The sequence below is a fragment of the Bombus fervidus genome, chromosome 2, assembly GCF_041682495.2.
Source record: "Bombus fervidus isolate BK054 chromosome 2, iyBomFerv1, whole genome shotgun sequence".
Lineage (NCBI taxonomy): Eukaryota > Metazoa > Arthropoda > Insecta > Hymenoptera > Apidae > Bombus > Bombus fervidus.
This window is the reverse complement of record NC_091518.1, coordinates 3177216-3196837: the sequence shown is the minus strand read 5'-3', so window position 1 is coordinate 3196837 and position 19622 is coordinate 3177216. Positions and strand designations below refer to the sequence as shown.

Here is a 19622-nt window from a genome sequence, read left to right as displayed (position 1 = left end):
AAGATTTTATTCCGCATTTTTGACTTATTTTTTCACGCGCAATGACCATCTGTCGATTACGTAATCCTATCTAATTTTCAAACTCGATTTTCTCGAAGACTAAGTCGAAAATGAAAAAGTTTTATTCTATATCTTTCCCTTATTTTTACACAAGGAATCACGATGTGTCCGATTTTACATCTTATTCAATCGGACCCTGTGTATATCGATCTTGTAATTTCTTTTACGCTCTATCATCGAAATTTATTTCCAAATACTTCTATACTTTCCTCTTATAAATCTCGTTTATTTCACCTCCGTTGAACTACAATGATTTTATAGCTAACACAACGCATACTTATCATGTACGAAGCTTCATGTGCCGGAGTTTAATTACACGACGGAATGCACCGTACACAAACTTGTTTCCTGTCACAGTATATAAACTTCATTGAAGTTTCATGGGCTGGCCGCTCTCAGAATGAAAGGAATGCGAGCCGCGCATCCGGTATGACTTGCCACTTCTTTCGTTCCTCCTCTGTCCAGTGATCTCAAACTATCCGAAGACTGGCTTGCCCCGTGATCCAAGGATGACGTCGATGTTCCGAAGGGGCACGATCTTTGCTACGTTCTTCCTGTCGTTACTGGGCGGTGGGCTGGTTTGTGCCGCTCTGGTGACGCAACATTGGGTCGAGGCGCGACCCTTAAGAACTCCAAATCCTCAAGAAAGTGCTGGCAGAGTTCACTTCGGCCTTCTTCAAGGAAAGAAGGAACTAAACGTCGCTTATGGCTGGAGGACATATCATATCTCTGGTAAGTTCTTCCAGTAGTTCTTGAATGATGTACATCGACTATACATATAGTTATAAGTATTAGGATACTCTTTGATATCTAACTGTTAACTGGCAGGTATCATTGGGCTATTGGGTACCGTGATAATTTAGGCTTAAAGTATTTAATTTTGGAGTTTTTAATTGAATTGGATCTTATTACTAATCAACGCCTCAGAATAGTCATCCAATCTTCTTTGAATGGCAACCGTCACGTTCATATGAGAGAGAGGTAAATTATGTCTACAAGTGTAGGAAAAATCTGTGTTATAATTATTAGTAGAGTATTACTACATAGCTTTAATGAAAAAATTCTATAAAAATATAAATACGTACTATAAATGGAGGAACATTTGTGATGTTGTCTAAAGAGCCACTAAGAGTCTTTTGATTACATATATGGAAAATTAATGTGATAGTTACTAGTAAAATATTTCAGTATAGCCTTATTGAGACAGATAGGCAATGAAAATTTGTATGATTAAAATTTTTAGTGAAATGACAGGAGTATATACGTTTATATATTATTATTCTATAAAAATAATTACTCTAAAATTAAACGCAACAAGTCTCTGGGAAATACTTTGCGGCTATGAAGGTGGTCAGCTTCATTAAACTATTCGACTTTAGCCAACAACCACCACATGGCTTCTAACCATCGGAACCACTTTCTGTTAGATAAAGCGTCACGGTTAATGGATCGGATTTTACCTTCATCCCTGAACTGTTAACACTCTCCATTCAAGGATACCATCGTTTTCTCTTCCTACTACGTATCTTCGATTTTTTTTTTTTCTCACAACGTGTTATATTTGCTCTACCGAGCATATAGCTATTATGTTGCTTATACGACAGCAAATGCATTACCGAGTGGTAATTAAACGCTTGAACTCCTTTCCGTGCATTTAGTGGTTTCTGCAGTCTTTCATACATTGTACTTTAAACCGAAGCTTCCAGGTACAGAGGCTATTATGTACTCTACGGTTTCTGTAATCATTAAACCATTTACAGTTGCGTTCCACTAATGGATAGCTGCGTTTTGGTATTAATAATTATCTTAATAGCTTTCAATATCGTCGTTCTACAAAATGTTTCATGCATTTCGTTCTTGGAAGTCGAAGGTGAAGAAAATATCCTGCCTTTTATGGAAGAACAATTTCAAAATCCAATATATCGTCGACTAATTCTACGTCTTGTTAAAACTATCCCTTCATTTGATTTTCAGACTATGTATATATGTTTTTGCCATCTTCCTGAATATTTAAAAAGTTATGTATCTGTATGTAGAATAATGCTAGATAATTTAAGTAAATATTGAATTATCAATATATAAATTATACATCAGTATTTAAAATCTAGGAATATATATTAATATGTTTGAAATTATAAATATCAATCAATTACAAACATATAGCATGAGCACCCATATTTCATCTGTAAATTGAATTAAAGAGTAATTTAAGTAATATAGAACTAGTCAACAGTGTATGGAATTTTAGAATTGCTTCACTCTGAGAGACAAAAAGTGTAGCTCATAACATCTGTTCCATACCATTTTCTTTTTCTTACATTAAAATACTTTCTTTTATCCACTGGGTAACAAATTGAAAAAAATCAACAAAACCGGCTATCATACGTTTCCCCTATGATTTTCGCTTGTTTTTTCGTAATCGAATAACCGAAGGGTTTTTCAAGCATCTAGAATGCGAGCTCGTATTGGGTGTACGTGATTGCTTGCCACAAAGATTGCCAGGAAACATCGGTGCTATTTGCACAATTCAATTTACGATGAAGTTTATGATTTAAAACACTGACCACGTAGTTTTTCAACACGACCGTGTACTGGACACGGACACTGATCTGTTAAATTATTCAATCTGTTCACCGTTGGCTAATCTGAGTTTCTGACGAGTTTCTCACCAACAACGCGTTTTACATAACTTTCATTCGACGCAAGGAGGGTGATCTTATCTTCGAAAGAATAACCAAGCACGACAGTCTGTCTTTATTATCTGTGTGATACGTACAATGACATCAATCGATAATCAATTGTGATTGCAGCAGTATATATTTATCCATGTACTTATCTTTATCTTACCTCGGTCGGTATGACTTTATTACTTAACCACCTCTCTAAAACGTTTCAGATAATTGCCCCGAGAAGATTGGAAAATTTTTTACGTAATTTATATCCTGCAGCTGTCATCCTTGTGTCTTTATCCTATTGATAAAACAGATAGAATAGATATGTACTAAGAAGATCAAAAAATCCTGCATTCGAGTCATGTTTAGAAATCATGGATAGCTCAATAGACTTATAGAATAGATTGAAATGTACACATAACATTTAATTTTTGCAAAATGTTGTATTTGTGCTTTTTCTCTGATAAGCTAAATCGTTCGCATTATCGAAGATCTTGTAGTCCATGAAATCTATGTTGTCTGCTACGATGGTCATCGGTAACATATTTACTACATTTTTTAAAATGGTTAAAATAAATTACATATATGAATTAAAGAATGTTCAGTAATGTGAACAACTTATTGTTAGATAGTATTTTGTAATTAAAATAAAATTTGCAAAAGTTAAATGTTATGGCGTATAATATATTTTAATCTGTTGCGACTGAAAAGTGAGAAGTATATAAAATTCGGGTGACAGTGCATTCTAAAAAATTTAGTAACGTGGGTCATCGATGACCGTCATTGTCAATGAACGCGTTAACGAATCGGAGCCTCGATCGTGTAACACGGTCGAACGAAACTAATCCGAGCACGCTGATTATCAAATAGTAGATTTATGGGAGATACGCGCGACTCTGCCGTTCACCATCTCCCAGAGAAATCGCGTGCAGGTACAGTTATGCCGAATGAGATTCTCCTGGTCTGGCCAACTATCCGGCATAATTTATGGTCCCAGTATCACATTGGGTACTTGAAGCACCGGAGAATCTCCCTCCATGCGGTTCTCCGCGACGATAACTCGTCCACTGGATATTATTCCAGGTTATACACATTGGTCGAGCTGGTGGAATCAAAATCTGATGTACTCCTTAGAAAATGAGCCGTTCACCAGAAACGATAATAGCATGTACATACAGCGATAGTAATTTGCTAACGGTTAAATATAATTCACAAGTGAATTTCTCGACTACTTAAATTTAGATATAGTATGCAGGACAGCCTATTTTTATCTATAAGTGGTAATGAAGTAGGAGTTTACAAGTTACATATTGAACAAAGCAAATTAATTAATATGTTTCTATTGATATTTCTTCTGCAGACTCAATGGATGGAGATTATTCAGATTATTTTAACGTTACCTGTCCTTCCAATTGAACATAAATTCTGAAGTATTAGGATTTATAGAATGAAATGGGTCAGTCTGTCTAGACTCCTTTTTGGACATTCATTTTTAATATTTTTACCATAAATAAATATGTGTTGGGTCAACTTATACTTTGAATGCTGAGAGAGAGAAAGAGAGAGAGAGATTGTAGCATTTTAAAAAGTTGTATATATATACGAACAAGCCAATATTGATTGTAATAAATCTGACATGAAATTTCAAATATTTATTAACAAACAAAAAAGATGCAAAAACTAGCTAAACATAAACTGTGGTACACATTTTGACACAGTTTACTATAATAACAAATGTGTTACATCCATATTCATGTACATATACATACAAGAATATCTATCTATACATACATATGAGAAAAATGCTGGAAATGCGAAGAATTTTTGATTCGTTATCTATCCATGATTTTTTCCTAGCTTCACGGCCGAATTCGAGTGACGAGAGTGTTCATAATGCTCGCGTGTCTTGTCATCCTGATACTGAAATCGTTATTACCGAAGGAAACTGTTATCGTGCCATAAGCGGCGGTACAATGCCGGTCGGGCACTCGAGCGAAAACATCCGTTCCCCCCTAGCATCTTACCCTCAACGTGGACTCAGCCGGTATATTCACGTAATCCATGGGGTACACTGTCCGCCAGCTGAAACATTTGAATAACAATTTTACGGGCTCACCGTGTATAACGGTTCGTCTCACGCACTTTGGTCTCGGCATAATTTTCGCGGCAGACCGGACGCAAAAACCTGCCCAGTACCGGCGAAATGGTATATCCTCGTTACTTTGCCTGTTTATGGCCTAAATTGGTTCCTATTAGATGGTAGATAGTGGCTTACTTATTTTTTATGTAAAGCTATACCTATTTGTATTTTAGGCTTTCTAAATATGTATTTTTATATTGCGATTTATAAAGCAACGTACATATTGTATATTTGCATTTTAGGTTAGAAAGTTTGACGTAGAGGTTAGGGGTCTAAAGGGAGTAAGGTATTTTAATAGAAACTTGAATTAGATAAACAAGATCTAAAATTAGTCAGCTGAAGAAAAATAGTGAATGTAAATTTCCTTTCAAATTTAACCTGATTACAGTAATCAAAAAATAGTTCTGGTGGTAGCCATTGTTCTGCAACATCAGATAATATAAAGGTATGGTGATTTTTTTTTTTATCTAGTTACATCTATATCTGAAATTTTCATTATCTTTTTTTCTACAAGTTTCGTATTGGACGCTCAATCTACAGATCCAATTTCCTCGTAGCATTTCCCGCCCGTCTCGACATATTCGTTGCTCCCAGCAACCATTTCATATTGCATTCTCGATCTGGAAGTGCAGTATCCTCTTTTGCCCAGTTTCTGTTCGTTCACAAAATTTTCACCGTGTAACAAGAACTTGATATTCTGGTCTCGATCTTCGAAGAAGTCTGATCTGTAAAGCAGCTAATGAAGACTGAAGGATATCCTTGAAAAATATCCAGAGCATCTTGATATATTTCATCTACTGAATTGTTATACGTATAGAATACTGGAATTTTTTAACAGGATAATTTTGTTTAATATTTTTGATCACAGATCATTTGTAGTTAACTTTCGTTTAATGCTTTTGATTATAAATAATTTGTAATACTTTTACGATGTGAAGGTTCTAGAAATGCTTTGTATTACGATGACCGATAAGTTTGATGTTCAATGTACACAGTACATATCTATGGAAATCGGAGAACGTAGCAGAACGGTAATTGCACTCTCATGGCCAAGCAATTTGACCCAGTGGCAGCTAAGTGTAGAGTATCAACCACATTGCAATTCTTATTACGGATGATTCTCTCTTCACAGGGGCAATATTTTCTTTATCACCTTCTCGTATTACGATTTAGTAATGACCAACTACGTATCGAATAACAATCTCCTGTTGAAACTGTACATTGTGGACAATTTCTCATTCAAAATAGTGACGTCTACTTTTTATATGAAACCTCGGATCTATCTTTACATTATATACAAAAGATTGTATGCAATATTCAAAGAGATATATACAATGTGTAAGAAATATAAGAGTAACGAGAACCGTAACGTGATTCTACTCATTTCCAGATCGAGAGAGGTTCGTAAGAAAACGTTGATGCAAATGCAGCCATGACCATGAAAAATCCAAGATTAAATTTTTGTTTGTTGGAACGTATTCCGCCCATTAAAAGTGACGAAAGTCTCGAAGGAACCATAGATCGAAAACGGTTCTTTCTCCCGATCTAATCTGAATCTTCGAGTAACATGAATGACATAAATCTTCAAATCCTCAACTTGAATAATCCGAATCTTCAAATGACTTGACTAATCTGAATAATACTTCAACGTTACTGCCCAATTCCGCGTATATGCGTGTGAAAGCAGTTATATAGATCGAGCCAGCGTGGAATCAGGTTCAGCCGTCTCTCCCCCGATAAGAACAATGACATTGTTGGCACGCGTCATGAGAAACGTTTCTCTTTCATAGAGCCACGAAATGGTCCCAAAGGGACACACGATGAACGCGTACCGGTTCGATCATGTATGTAGCGATAGTCGCGTGGCGTGCACGATCAACCATCATGTATAGTTACTATTTAGCCTGAAACGTGAGGTCAATAACAGCCTCTTCGTTTTATTGTACCTGCAACGGGGTAGCCATTGGTATGCGTGACGCAATGAAATTGGCGTAATTATTTATTAATTCCCTCTCCGTTCCTCTTCGACTATATAGTTCATTGATAATCAAGAAAAGAATTAATCGCGCCGATGCACGCGACTAGCATATTCTCTTTGATCATTCGTCGAACGTGCGCTTAATGACAAAGGCCAATGGCATTTATTATTTTTTGAATGGTATTTATCTCCTTCTTTCTTTTCGTCAATCGTAGGTAATAAATTTTTCATCTGAATTCTAACCTTCTTGTGAACCGTAAGTTCTTTATTGGTGGAGGGATTCACGAGATGTTAATTGCTGGAATCTTGTACTTGGAAATAGAATGAAGAATTTGATGTAAAGTAGATTCCTTAAAACGGAGGAATTTTAAATCGGTAACGATTTTTCTTTTAATACTAGAATATTTGAAAGCGTAGAGTGCTTCTTAAAACATATTAATAACTTTCATTTTAATATATATTTCAGTATACGATATAGATTGGTAATTCTAATGTTAAATAATCTATCTATTCATTTCTATTTTATATCAATAATTTATTAACGTCTACGTTATATTGATAACGTATTAGTTCCATTAGTTTCAGTTATTATATATATTAGTTATTAGTTCCAATGTAGTATTAAATGATCTTTTACTCTATGTCGATTCTCTAATTTTTAAAAAATTTTTTAAAAATTTGTCGGATGATATAGGAAGATAAAATGAAGAACACATTTTATCCATTTATCAAATAAAAATTCTTCAAAATGAAAAAGAAGAACGCAAGGAGAAAAAATTCCTTCTTGTCGCTGCATGATTAATGATTTGGTGTCAGCGGTTATTTAAATTACTTAACAGTAGAACAGACAGCCGTAAGAGTCTCGAACTGTCTGACACGGTTTTAATTCGTTCCCGATGGAGATTTCATCAGCGGTAAAAAGTTTTGCGACACCCACGCGCAAAAGAAGCGGTTGAATAAAGAAATGCGGCCCGAGGGAAAGATTCCGTGCGCGAGAGTAGCCGCGACGGTTGTAACAATAGGAGCAGAAACTGGTTTCTGAGTGTGCAAAAATCCACGACCGAGCCTCGTGGTCGACTTTCACGTGCTCGGGCTACGTCGTATCATCGACTGTTCCCCGGATGCTGACCACGAGGAATATTAAAACCCTTTTTCCTGGAAAACTTTCATGGCCAACGAAAGTCCTGGATCGCATTTCATCTAGTTATAATTATCTTTATAAATTCCTTTTTTAGAGTTGTTCTAAGATCTGTTCTTTTAAAGACACTGAAAGTCCTAGATTATATATTTTCTTCCTTTCGTCTGGTCATAATAATCTCTGTACACTTCTCTTTTTCGGTGTGTTCTACAATATTGGTACTCAGATTTATCAACTTTCAATTTCTTCCCTTGAAATTATATAATTTACATATTTTAATCGATCTTCTATGGATGTTGATTTTTTATAGGTATAAAAAATATATTTTTGAAATATGAAATATATTAATAATATAATATTCAATATATTTCTTGAATTAAAAGGAATCCTCCATTATGAATAGTACAAATTTCTTTTCATGATTCCAAATCGAATTCATTATATTTAATGGATTAATGGTATGGTTGAACAAAGAGTATTTTAATAATTACGGATTTAGCCCCCAAGCAACCAAACGTTACCAAAAATTACTTCAATATTCCACTTATTATTATTAGATTAGATTGTTTTAGAGAGAAGATATTTATTTGAATGATTCTTTTCACCTACATACCTACAAAATCCTTTTTCTTGTGGCTGAACAAAATTAAGGCAAACTACTGTAAGTGAAGAATTTATTCTTTATTAAGGTAAAATATAGTCGTTTTGTGTGCTGGAACTGAGTGCTTGGAGTAAACGTCGAACACAAGGAAGGGTGCAGCTCTTGAGAAATTCCTCGGATGTCCTTTCGTGGACGCAAGTTGTTAACTTGGCGATTCACTGAGAACCCCGCCCGCGGCTAATTAAATAGTCCGTTATTTGCGATGCAATATAACTTGAATTAGTCAAAGCAAGAGTATTTACTGCACGCTTAATTATTCATTACGTACCACGATACTTTTAGTTTGCACGTCAATCCAAAGTGGGATTCGGTTTGCTGAGAAAAATTGAACTCTGAAATGCATGGAGACTTTTTCATCGATAATAATGGATCCCGTACATTAATAATATGCTAATGAAACGTTGATTAATGATAAGAGTTTATTATAGCAATTATAATAATTGATTTGTAGATTAGTTTGGTTTTTAACATACTTTGCTCTAATTTGATCGGCTCAATTTTATTAACTATTTGCAATTTAATTATTTCTCTTTTTCTAGGGAGATTAAACACTCTTTTTTTAGTCTACAGACTTTTTGCGTGTTATTTTTAATTATAATTTGATAATATAGAAAATATTGCAGTATTTAAATGCAAATGACTGAAATATAAATGCTGCGAGATAACGAGGCCCGCATCGTTGATTTTTTACTGCTGCCACTAAGAACGTTGAAACGCTATTATTAAAGTTATCGCATAAAAATAATCGTTTGTTTCGTTTCAGTGCCTCAAATGATCAAACAAGATCCGACAGTGATGTCCTGGGGACTGTGGATCAGCACTCTAACAACAACCTCGGCTGCACTTGTCACCGCTGGCCTGGCTGCTTTACTCGCCGTTTTGAACACAGCCACTTCTCCTAGATCTAAGATCCTTTCTGATCCTGGAGTATATTTTATAAATATCTTAACACGTACGTCGATGAAAGTATCTGATTTCAAATACTTAATACAAATAAATTACTTCAAAGTTCAAATAGAAAAGAAACAATCGTTTTCAAAAATTAAATAAAATTTATCTTATCAGTACATCACAGTATTATAAAAAATTCAAGATATTAACGCAATTGCAATTTGAAAATTGATTAAAATTCATTAGATCAATTATAATTATAATACGTAAAGTTTGAGATATTAAGCTAATTGATATTTGATTCAGTACTAATGTGCATGGCGAGTACGAGCACTTGGCTGGCGCAGTATTACACGAAGCTATACTTCAACGTGCTTCCAAAGGAGGACATTGATAATATGTGGACCAGCGAAGGTTCTGCCGAGCTTGGTTATTCATTTTGGTAAGAGACTTTTCATTCTTCTGCTCGATAGCATGGTTGCATTCACAATAGAAATCCTCGGTCAAGCCTCATCGATGATCTCGCATTTTCATAGTTGTTTGCAAGTTTTATGCGTGCCATTCGATATTGTGAATGTTTTTCGATTTCCAGTAAAAGTCCAGCCTTTTCAAATAACGAGCAGTGAATGCGAAGCGTGAAACTTGCAGCTTTGTGGAATACTATTCAATTTAAGTTAATTTATAATTTGTAGTGTAAAGTATTTTATCTTTTAAACGTTCAAATTATTTTACTTTTATCATTCTAAGGATTAAGAAAAGAGATATGATTATTGTCAGACTGCAAATGTTTATGCATTTATGAAACATTTAAATGTGCAAAAATTTACACAATATATAATCAATAATATATACAGAATACTTTATCTGAGTGGCATTTTTTAAATTGTATTCATAAAAAATATAAATTTGCATAAAGATCTACGATCTACTTATTATTTCTGCATGTATTAATGCGTTAAGGAAAGTGTCCTTGAGAATTTAACTGATGTTAGATATGTAGTTATATCTAATGTAACTTTCCTTCTTTTAATCACTGTTAAATTACAACAGTCAAAGCGCAGAAAAAATGAAATACAGAAAATTATTTAGATTGAAATTTAACCTCTGAATTTTCTCATTCCATTGCTCTTCTTTCAGGCTGGTTGTTTGTGCTGGTGTGGTGCATTTAATCAGCATAGCATTGGTAGGCTGGGGCTCAGGACGAGACAAAATCGAACGCCTGGAGACAATTCCCGCACTGGAGGAAAAGACCGCCGCGGCAATAATGCTGTATTGAATCCCAAGGCTCTTGAGACGAGGACTCAAAGACAGAAGAGATCCATTACAAAAATTACACAGAGTGCTGCTCATATTTGTTAGCGTGTGTCGAGGCAACAGGAGTCGATTAAGCAGAGAGCTGGCTACGATATTTCTGCTATTCGAGAAAAGACAAGTTCCTAGATGTTTGTTAGCATACTTAGCATCGTAATGTAAAAAAAAAAAAAAAAAAAAAAAAAAAGGAAGAGCAAGCACGTTAACGGCATTACCACTTAAATCGTGTTAAAGCTTCAGTGTGAAATTTGAAGAATCTTAAAAAAAAAAACCTTCGATTTATATAATACAATTATTGTCCGATATTCGGATCATGAATTTGTTGAAACATTTAAGAATAAATGAAACGCGAATTTCATCACGCGAAATCCAAACTAAAATTTCACTAGACCGAGTACAAAGGTGGAAACACGATTTTTGTAACGATCTGATCAGAATGTAGTTTCCGGCTGAACGCTTTTATTTAAAAAAATATGACCGCGAGCTTTTCAGACCGCTGAAATTATCGAGAGTGGAAACCAGGCCATGTAATTGATCGTTTCTACACGGAGTTATGAGCTTGCACCGTAATATTGCGTGATTCGAAACATTTTGAACATTTTACACAGTACGCGTGTGACAAAGTGTATACTATACATGATGAACTATATCTATATTTTCGTGTAACAATTTCGAGAAATATCAGATATAAATATATACGTATACCTATGCGACAGTGCATCGCGATTTGTTTTATTATAATAATAGTATATTTCGGCTATCATCGTTGAATCACGTCGGTCGACGTCTCCTCTAAATATCTTCGCTGTTTTTTCTAATCTTCCTTGCGTTTGAAATATCTAGTTTTATACGCGCATTTATTAATGCTTAAATCAATCTTCCCCCTTTTTTAGAAACTTCTAGCCCTTTTCTTGCGTACAGTATGATTAACAATTAGAATTATAAGAAGGGTAGTATATATATTTCTTGCCGTTTAGGTAAATGAAACAGAAAATAGATAATAAATAGTGTGTTCATGTTTTCTATCTGTACGTTTGTCGGCAGCGACAAAAAAAGTCAACTTAACTCAAGATTTCATGAATATTCTGTTCATTAAGTTTCATAGGTTGTAAATAGAAACGGAGTTTGATACTCTGTAGTGATTTATTTATTACGTAGTATCTTAATTAACTATTTCATAAATGTAATAAAACAATTAAAAAGACAATACAGATAAGATGCGTAGATCTTCATTTATACCACAATAAAGAGGTCTGTCCTCGTGTTTTATGTCTCCAATTTGTTGCATTATTATATAATGCTAAATATCGTTGCTTCGGATGAGCGCCGAAGATTACTTTACGTAGATCTTTTAACCCTTTGCGGACGAGTATCGGCAAATAGCCGCCCGAATCTGTTCACAGTTCCGGACAGTTATTTTGAAGTGGACGTTTATTCTTCTGAGCGATAATCTTATGCATATTTATGCATAGGTATAGTAAACTAAACAGTATTATGTTTTTGATGAAAGAAAATTATATGCAGAATGATGGTCGAATCAGAATGAATTTCAATCTTTCAATGGCATTACCAGATGAATCAGAAAGCTTTTTATATATTATTTATAATACCTTATACACGATGCCTAAAAGTTCCAGAAAGAACATTTTCGATAGTGATAGTAGTGATGACGAACATTATTTTTGTCGTTTTAATATTTCTAGCAATAGTGATACTGATGATGAACTAAATATTGATGAAAATAATACAATCCTCAACAATGATTAACGCAAATGTTCAACGTGTATATTTTCTCAACTGTGTGTGCAAATACCTCTCGTCCACAGCGATGCTGGCTCTGAGCGGCCCGCAAAGGGTTAAAATCACACGATTCGTTATTTCTTTCGTCTTTTTCCAAGGAAAACGTGTCACTCCATGTATACCGGTTTTATAAAAAAATTGATGTAACAGTTAGGATACAAGAGAATTTCGTTAATGTTTTGAGACTTTTAACCTCTGCCATCTACTAACGCCGGCTCACCTGTGACCATCCATCGTCTTCAGGCGGTCGTCTTCTCTCATCGTGTTTTGGTGGAAGTCTTTCATCTTTAGTATCATCTCGCCTATTAATTTAAAAATATTTAATAGCATACCAATTTCAAAATTAAAATTTGTAAAATTAATTTTTGAATTAATGAAAATATAGTCACTTTTCATCACGTCTTGGAAAGTCTCGAGGCGAATTTTGTATTGTATCGCTTTTGTCGCGCCAATTTTGACTACGCGTTCCACCACCGCCACCACCGCCGCCGCCGCCGCCACCTCCACGACGATCAGGCATTCTGCCACGATTACGAGGTCCATCGGATAACGGATCACGTGGAATGTCACGCATCTGTAAAATATAGTTAAGTAAGTTGAAAGTATGTTTTATTTACGATTCGATCAAGTTTTTATACAATTATTTTATACTTACTGGACGTCCATCCATTCCACGATCTTTATCTATCCGATCCCTTGTATCATCCTTATCGTAATCGTCTTTTCTCCATCTCTCGATGGTATCTTTCTTCGTTTTATCGTCATCCCTTCGCCATTTATTATCTTGCCCCTCTCTCGCGTCCCGTCTTTTCCAGCGAGTGGATTCTTCCTTCATACTGTCATCTTTTGCATCAACAGGACGACGCCATGACATTTCGACTGTAATCAAATAAAATGTAGATAATATCATATAATCATGTAATCCTTAAAGCATGTTTGAACAATGAAGTGTAGAGAAATGCACCTGGCCTTTCTGGTACACGATGACGTTCTCCACCGCCTCTCCATCTGGTTATTTCCTTGTCCCTTTGTCTCTCCTCTTCTAATTTTCGTTCTATTTCAGCTTCTCTAGCCCTAGTAATCTCTGCCTGTTTTTCAATCTTAGCTAGACGTTCAGCTTCCCTCGCTTCTTCCTCTGCGCGTCTCAATCTCTCTTCCTCCTCTCTCTTAGCTCTTTCCTCCTCCAAACGTCGTTTCTCTTCCTCCTGTTTAATACGCAATTCCTCCAGACGTCTTCTCTCAATAGCTTCAGCTCGTTCCTTCTCCCATTTCGCTTTTCTTTCAGCCTTACGCTCCATCTTACGTTTCAGCAATCTACTAACTCTCTCCTCGTTCAATACTCTCTCAAATTCTTTCAACTTCTCTAAATAAATACTCTTACGCTCGGCTAAAATTTTCGCTAAGAAAATGTCATGATCCTCCTTCATCCTCGCCATACGTTCACGAGTAGCAACAGCCTGCTGTCTCTCCTCAATGGCTGCAGCAATTCGTTCAGCTTCCTGTTGTTCCCAGCGTTGCTTGGCTAATTCCATTTTTTCTTCAACTGCTTTCTCTAGTAGTGGTATTTCCTCTAAACGTTTAGCACGTTCCAGGTAATCTATTTTCTTCTCCTGTGACTTCAATTTCTGCTGCATCTCCCTACGTTCTTTCTGTAATTCTTCTGCTTCTCGAGCCGCAATCTGTTCTGCATCTAGCTTCTTGATTTCATCCTCATCCAATTTCTTCAGTACCTTTTGACCATGACTAGTTTGAGATATCTGTTGCATCTTCTCCTTCAAATGTCTATCCTTGATCTGTTGGATCTCACTCTGTTGTCGCTTCCTCTCACGTTCTTCTCTCTCTTGTTCGAGTCTCTTCTGCTCTGCTAACATTTGCTGCCTCTGCAGCTCTTCCTGTCTTCGCATTTCCTCTTCCTCGCGGACTGTATTAATATGTTCAATGTATTCTTTCCTTTCTTCTATGATTTTGTGTCTTCCTAGGATTCTCTGATGTTCTTTCATTTTGGTTTCATGATAATGGCTTACCATGGCGGAACGCAATTTCTCTCGCTCCATCTTCTTCTTATTCGGATTAATAATATTGATCGCTCGATGCAGCACGGTGGCCATATTTACAAGTTGACAGCGAATCTGTTCAGAAGGCATTGCTTGTAACACGGGTCCATCGGGATGATCTTCTCTCTGAGCTTCCGACAAATCAACTCCAAAGTGCACACACTGCTTTCCGTGACTAATCCTTATCTGCATGTCGTTGTATCTTACACAGTCCACCAGCAGACGTTCTAGGTGAAAGTCTGTCGTAAATTTGGCGAGTTCCAAAAGCCTAGCGAATTGTATCGTTTGATAAACCTGGGATATTTGATGAACTAGACGTACAAGTGTTACATCTTGTAAAGCTGGGACATACTGAATCAATGGACTATTTTCGTCTGCTTGTAGCGTTTGAATGACAGAATCTACTCGGCTACATAGCTCCAGAGGATGAAACTCGACCTCGAGCCATGAATACAATTCCTGCAATTGTGGTGATGCTAAATTAACGATGTTCAAACGAACGATGTCTTTAAGTAAGGAAACTCTTGTTGGTGGCTGAGTGAGTCCTAGAAGTGTAGCAAGTTTCTGAGCTTTCTCTAATGGACTCTTGTCTGTTTCTATAAAACGATCAAATTCAGGGTGCGCTGATGGCAGTGGAATAGATAGGGTGGCCAATAACACACGATTGGCCATTCTCTGTTGTTCCTCCAAAGACATATTCTTTTTCATTTCGCGAGAGAGTTGCAACAATTTAAACAATGCGGCAGCATGGAATAGGTAGTTACCTGCCTTCCAGAAAACCATGGCTAATTTCTGGTAATAGTTGGCCATGGTTTTTGGTACTGGAAGTTTCTTAGATAAATTCATCATACCATGTACATCCTCAGAGGATTTGAATGCTTCTTGCCACAGCTCCATTTGTATTGCAGAATCAAGTTGATTCAGTCGCGTTTCCAAATTCAGCTGTTGCGTCTCCGCCCTGTTCATGGAAACGTTTGAAACTAGCGCCGGTAGTTTACAAATCTCCTCTAAGTGTTTTCGTAGTTTTTCGCACAATTTACGAAATTCAGTCTTACGATTATATTCAAGACAAAACTGGAAGGCCATACGTGCGATATCATGATATAACGTTTCAACATGAGCATTGGTTCTTAATAATTCTAAGCACTGGCAATAAGATTCCCATAGAAATTTCACCCATGGCGTCAGAATAGTGCGATCGCTTCGGTCTTGCGCATCTTCGCCACTGACAGCTGACAACAGTATGCTTTCAGGCGTTGCTAAGTTATCAAGATCATCTATATCTATAACAGCCTGTTGACTTTGTTTCCGCGCTTGATTCGTTTTTTCTTCTGCCATACGTAAATATCCACGTATGACATTTTCTAAACTTCCAACATTTACCGATTGGAACATATTTCGATATTGAAATAGGCCCTCCTTTGCTATGTGCGATTTCTTCAGCTCCACACATAAGTCCAAGTATTTGAACATTATCGGTTCCAATACCGATTCTGACCAATTGTATGTCCATTTTTTATTGCGGAAGACTTCTTGCAAAGTATCTAATGCTCGGGCTGGTTTGCCTACTTCAATGAATTCTGTCATAAAAAAAGAAAGGAAACATATGTTTTTAAATTTTTTCAAAAATAATTAATCATACTGCTTTATAATAATTCATTGACATTTTCATTATAACCATATTAAAGAATATCTGTCTAAGAATAATTTATAGCTAGTGTTTATGTAACAGAACAAATAAAGAGATACAATAATGTCAAAGTTAGGTCATTGTCACTATCATGAAAAGACATATTTAAAAAACATTTACCACATAAAGCTTTTCATGTTCACATAAAAAAACATATACTAGATAACTTTATTTAACATAAACTAAATCTTTTTATTCCAACAAACATATATAAAAGAATAGAATACTATATTTCATTTGGAATCATAGTATAGTTTCTATTTAGGACTCTAACCTTTCGCAACTATTCCGTTCTAAGTGCATATGGTTGGGCAAAATTAATATTTTAAAAAAGTCAAATGAGACGTGACTTTAGCCATATTGAATGTTATATGACAAGTAGGCAACGCCACTTATGGCGATTAACCAATATTGTAAAAATACGGTTAAGTAAAATGATATAGATCGCAAAATTTTTGGATGAACGGAACGAAAGAATTTTTGCAGCTCCAGATTAAACAGGTATCGGCCATAGTCATTCTTGTTACGAAAGTTATACGAACCATTTGCTCTTTTCAGAGCATTTTCAGGTCTTTGTCCATATCGCGCCATTGTTTCACAGAATATAGTCGATTTTAAACGCTATCATAGGATTCGAAAAATTTCTGTAGAAAACTTAGGATATATTTTCTTTTAATTATACGACGTTTATCACGGCGTACCTCGACCGCGTGTACCGGATGAAAGGCGGAAACTACGGAAAAATGGCTTCCTGTAATATGCGAGTCAAAACAATTCAACTAAATTTTTCAACACTTTAAAAATAAACAATATCTACAATTAAATTATTACAAAAAGCATTCCAGTTAGTTTATCATTTTTTCTTGTGAAAATTATGAACTTTTTGTTGCTGTTTTTTTCATTAATTCCGATTATTCGTAAATAGTAAGTAGATTTGGCACTAGATGTCGTGAAGATCTATTTTTAATGTTGTCCCTGAATTGAATGACCATTACACGATGAACATTAATGAACATTAGAATTAGAATCTTTTAAATAATTTTTTAAATCGTAATCAAGATAAATTAAGTGGTGGAAATTATTTATTGGATTATATTACAGTTACGTATTTACAAAAATATATAAAATTACAATAAAAACAAATTTTCAGCTACAGCCAAGTTGATTAGAAAATTTTCTACTGCTGACGGTAGATTCTTTTCTTTCAGCGTTTGCGCTGATACCATTTTTCTTCCGTCAGGTCCTTGAACTACCGCCAATGATTTCAACTGATTCAACAGGTCTTGAGTTTTGTCATTTATCTCGGATATTATTTGGCTTTCTATGTAGGATTGATTTTCGCTTAGTTGGATCATAAATAGAGCTATTTCTTTATGTGTTTTTGTCATTGTTAGGCTTTCTAGAAAAATTAATAGGATTAATATAATGTTTATTAAAGTAACGATATTTTAAATATCTTTCTTTACCTTTTGCATGTGATGCAACTGTAATTTCTCTAGCTGGAATATTTACTAGTAGATCAAATAAATCTGTTCTTGATGAAATGGAACTGTTTCTACAGCCAGCAATGTAGTGTGAAAGACCCTGAAAAATATTTAATTATTAGAGTTATAAGATAATTTTAAAGAATGAAATACAGTTTGTTCAACATACTTTTAGTTCTGCCAGTTCATCATCGATTAGATCAACCCAAGGAAACAAATTATCAGTGACTTTACGATGCTTCATTAATGCAGGAAATATTCTAATCCATTTTAAAAGTTGTTCCAAGCTATGATGATAGACCACAATCCGTTTTTTCAAAAGAAGAGCAGTGTATATCAAGATCGTTTCCAATTCAAATGTTTTAATCATTTCTCTGACATTCGTGTTGTTTGTAAAGCAATGGCTATTAAAGTTATCAGAAACAAATGTTCCATTTTCTTGAGTAGAACATGATCCTTTTGTAAATACAGAGAGATATAACTGTAGTATTTCTGTTGGTTTGCCAGTCTTGCAATACATTTTGCTGAGGACTCTTGAAAGAACCTCATATTTCCTTGGATTAAAGTCTTTGGCAAATAAAACCAATGCAAATTGCTTTACCTGTTCCAAAGATAACTTTGAAGTATTTTTATTATATTCGTATATAATTATTGTAATGTTACCGTAAAAAAAGCATGTAACTTACTTTTGGTAATTTATCCGAATCAAATACTTCACTACAGTGTATATAGAACCAATCGTATTTGTGTCTTGAGAATACAAATACTTGAGGGGAGTTGTGTTCTACTTCTAAGTTACATTTTCTTGCAACAACTGCTTTTTGAGATTCTGAAACGATTGGATAAGACCAGGTCCATAATATGTCACCGTTGGAATCTTTTTCAATTATGCTACATGAGAGTAAATCCGTAAGAGGTGCCATTTCGAAATTACGTTGTTGACAGATGAATCCATCAAACTATGTTAAAACGAATAAATGCTAATTCGAACCGATAATTTTTATTGAAAGATGTTAATGTCATATTATTATTTACACTTAGATACAAGTGTTCATGCTATGTACTTATATAAAAATTGGTCTTGTCAAGTTTGACGTTTCGTGAGGTTATGTTTTACAAAAGGGGTGTGTTAATAAGACGCAAGCATAGACCGTCAAGTGCTGCCTTTTGCGGTAGAATATGAAAATACAAACATTTAAAAAAATTTAAATTGGCCAGTTTGGAATTTTCTAACTTAGTGAAAGGAAAGTTCTTTATTAATAACGAAATTTGATTTACAGTGAATAGTGAATGTTTGTGGTGGTTATAATGTTACTTTCATATTTAAAGCGACTTTGGAGATTTAGGAGAAGAACATCAAAAGGAACTATTTTTATTCAATCATTTAGTAATTTACTTATTTCATACGTATCATAATTTACATAACCTATATATCTTGGCGTCTAATATTCTTAACATAACATTTGAATAATTATTTCGAATATTCGAATTTGTGTCATATTACGATTTTTATGTAGAAAATTCAGTGAGCGATCGGAAAATATATGTATCTAATCCTAATAATCTATTAGGTATATGTGTATATATATATATATATATACTCTACTCTATGTACAAAAATATTAATAACGTTTTGCGAGAAGTTAACATTACGGGTATATATATCTTAATTATGTATCAATCCTATTCTATTACTATAATTTATATAAGAATTAATAATAATAATCATATGCTAAACACAAA

General features: G+C 34.8%; 3 protein-coding genes and 1 long non-coding RNA gene across 5 annotated transcripts; 2 read left to right on the top strand and 2 right to left on the bottom strand.

Moving 5' to 3' along the window:
- The first annotated feature begins 4883 nt into the window (after positions 1 to 4883).
- On the top strand, positions 4884 to 9406 carry LOC139993975 (uncharacterized). The gene is made up of 4 exons (XR_011801501.1): positions 4884 to 4991; positions 5115 to 5317; positions 5387 to 6178; positions 6263 to 9406. It is a non-coding gene; the product is annotated as an uncharacterized lncRNA (long non-coding RNA).
- Positions 9407 to 9412: 6 nt separating this feature from the next.
- On the top strand, positions 9413 to 12067 carry LOC139993945 (uncharacterized). The gene is made up of 3 exons (XM_072016145.1): positions 9413 to 9601; positions 9847 to 9982; positions 10678 to 12067. Exons 1-3 carry the CDS (start codon positions 9421 to 9423, stop codon positions 10814 to 10816), a joined length of 456 nt encoding a protein of 151 aa, XP_071872246.1. The 5' UTR covers positions 9413 to 9420; the 3' UTR covers positions 10817 to 12067.
- Positions 12068 to 12755: 688 nt separating this feature from the next.
- Eif3a (eukaryotic translation initiation factor 3 subunit A) lies at positions 12756 to 17140 on the bottom strand. The gene is made up of 5 exons (XM_072015708.1): positions 16938 to 17140; positions 13616 to 16285; positions 13307 to 13530; positions 13041 to 13225; positions 12756 to 12953 (listed from the first exon to the last, which is right to left on the bottom strand). The coding sequence occupies exons 1-5, from the start codon at positions 16984 to 16986 to the stop codon at positions 12857 to 12859; spliced, it is 3225 nt and encodes a 1074-aa protein (XP_071871809.1). The 5' UTR covers positions 16987 to 17140; the 3' UTR covers positions 12756 to 12856.
- A 319-nt stretch (positions 17141 to 17459) lies between these two features.
- LOC139997499 (DENN domain-containing protein 10) lies at positions 17460 to 19539 on the bottom strand. Of its 2 annotated transcripts, none has more exons than XM_072021672.1 (4): positions 18566 to 19539; positions 18049 to 18495; positions 17862 to 17979; positions 17460 to 17794 (listed from the first exon to the last, which is right to left on the bottom strand). In XM_072021672.1, exons 1-4 carry the CDS (start codon positions 18800 to 18802, stop codon positions 17523 to 17525), a joined length of 1074 nt encoding a protein of 357 aa, XP_071877773.1. In that variant the 5' UTR covers positions 18803 to 19539; the 3' UTR covers positions 17460 to 17522. The 2 variants fall into 2 exon arrangements, with proteins under 2 accessions (XP_071877773.1, XP_071877774.1); XM_072021673.1 differs by having other exon boundaries at positions 18049 to 18480.
- Positions 19540 to 19622: the final 83 nt, after the last annotated feature.

Bases quoted from the DNA above. Each gene is read 5' to 3' on its own strand.
- LOC139993945 (XM_072016145.1), top strand. From the start codon at position 9,421: ATGATCAAACAAGATCCGACAGTGATGTCCTGGGGACTGTGGATCAGC. The intron at 9,602-9,846 runs GTACGTCGATGA...TATTTGATTCAG, and splicing joins TTTTATAAATATCTTAACAC to TACTAATGTGCATGGCGAGT. The intron at 9,983-10,677 runs GTAAGAGACTTT...CTCTTCTTTCAG, and splicing joins GAGCTTGGTTATTCATTTTG to GCTGGTTGTTTGTGCTGGTG.
- Eif3a (XM_072015708.1), bottom strand. From the start codon at position 16,986: ATGGCGCGATATGGACAAAGACCTGAAAATGCTCTGAAAAGAGCAAAT. The intron at 16,286-16,937 runs GTTCGTATAACT...TTTTTATGACAG, and splicing joins TGCTCTGAAAAGAGCAAATG to AATTCATTGAAGTAGGCAAA. The intron at 13,226-13,306 runs GTAAGTATAAAA...TATATTTTACAG, and splicing joins GTGGAATGGATGGACGTCCA to ATGCGTGACATTCCACGTGA.
- LOC139997499 (XM_072021672.1), bottom strand. From the start codon at position 18,802: ATGGCACCTCTTACGGATTTACTCTCATGTAGCATAATTGAAAAAGAT. The intron at 17,980-18,048 runs GTATGTTGAACA...AATATTTTTCAG, and splicing joins ATGAACTGGCAGAACTAAAA to GGTCTTTCACACTACATTGC. The intron at 17,795-17,861 runs GTAAAGAAAGAT...TAATTTTTCTAG, and splicing joins AGTTGCATCACATGCAAAAG to AAAGCCTAACAATGACAAAA.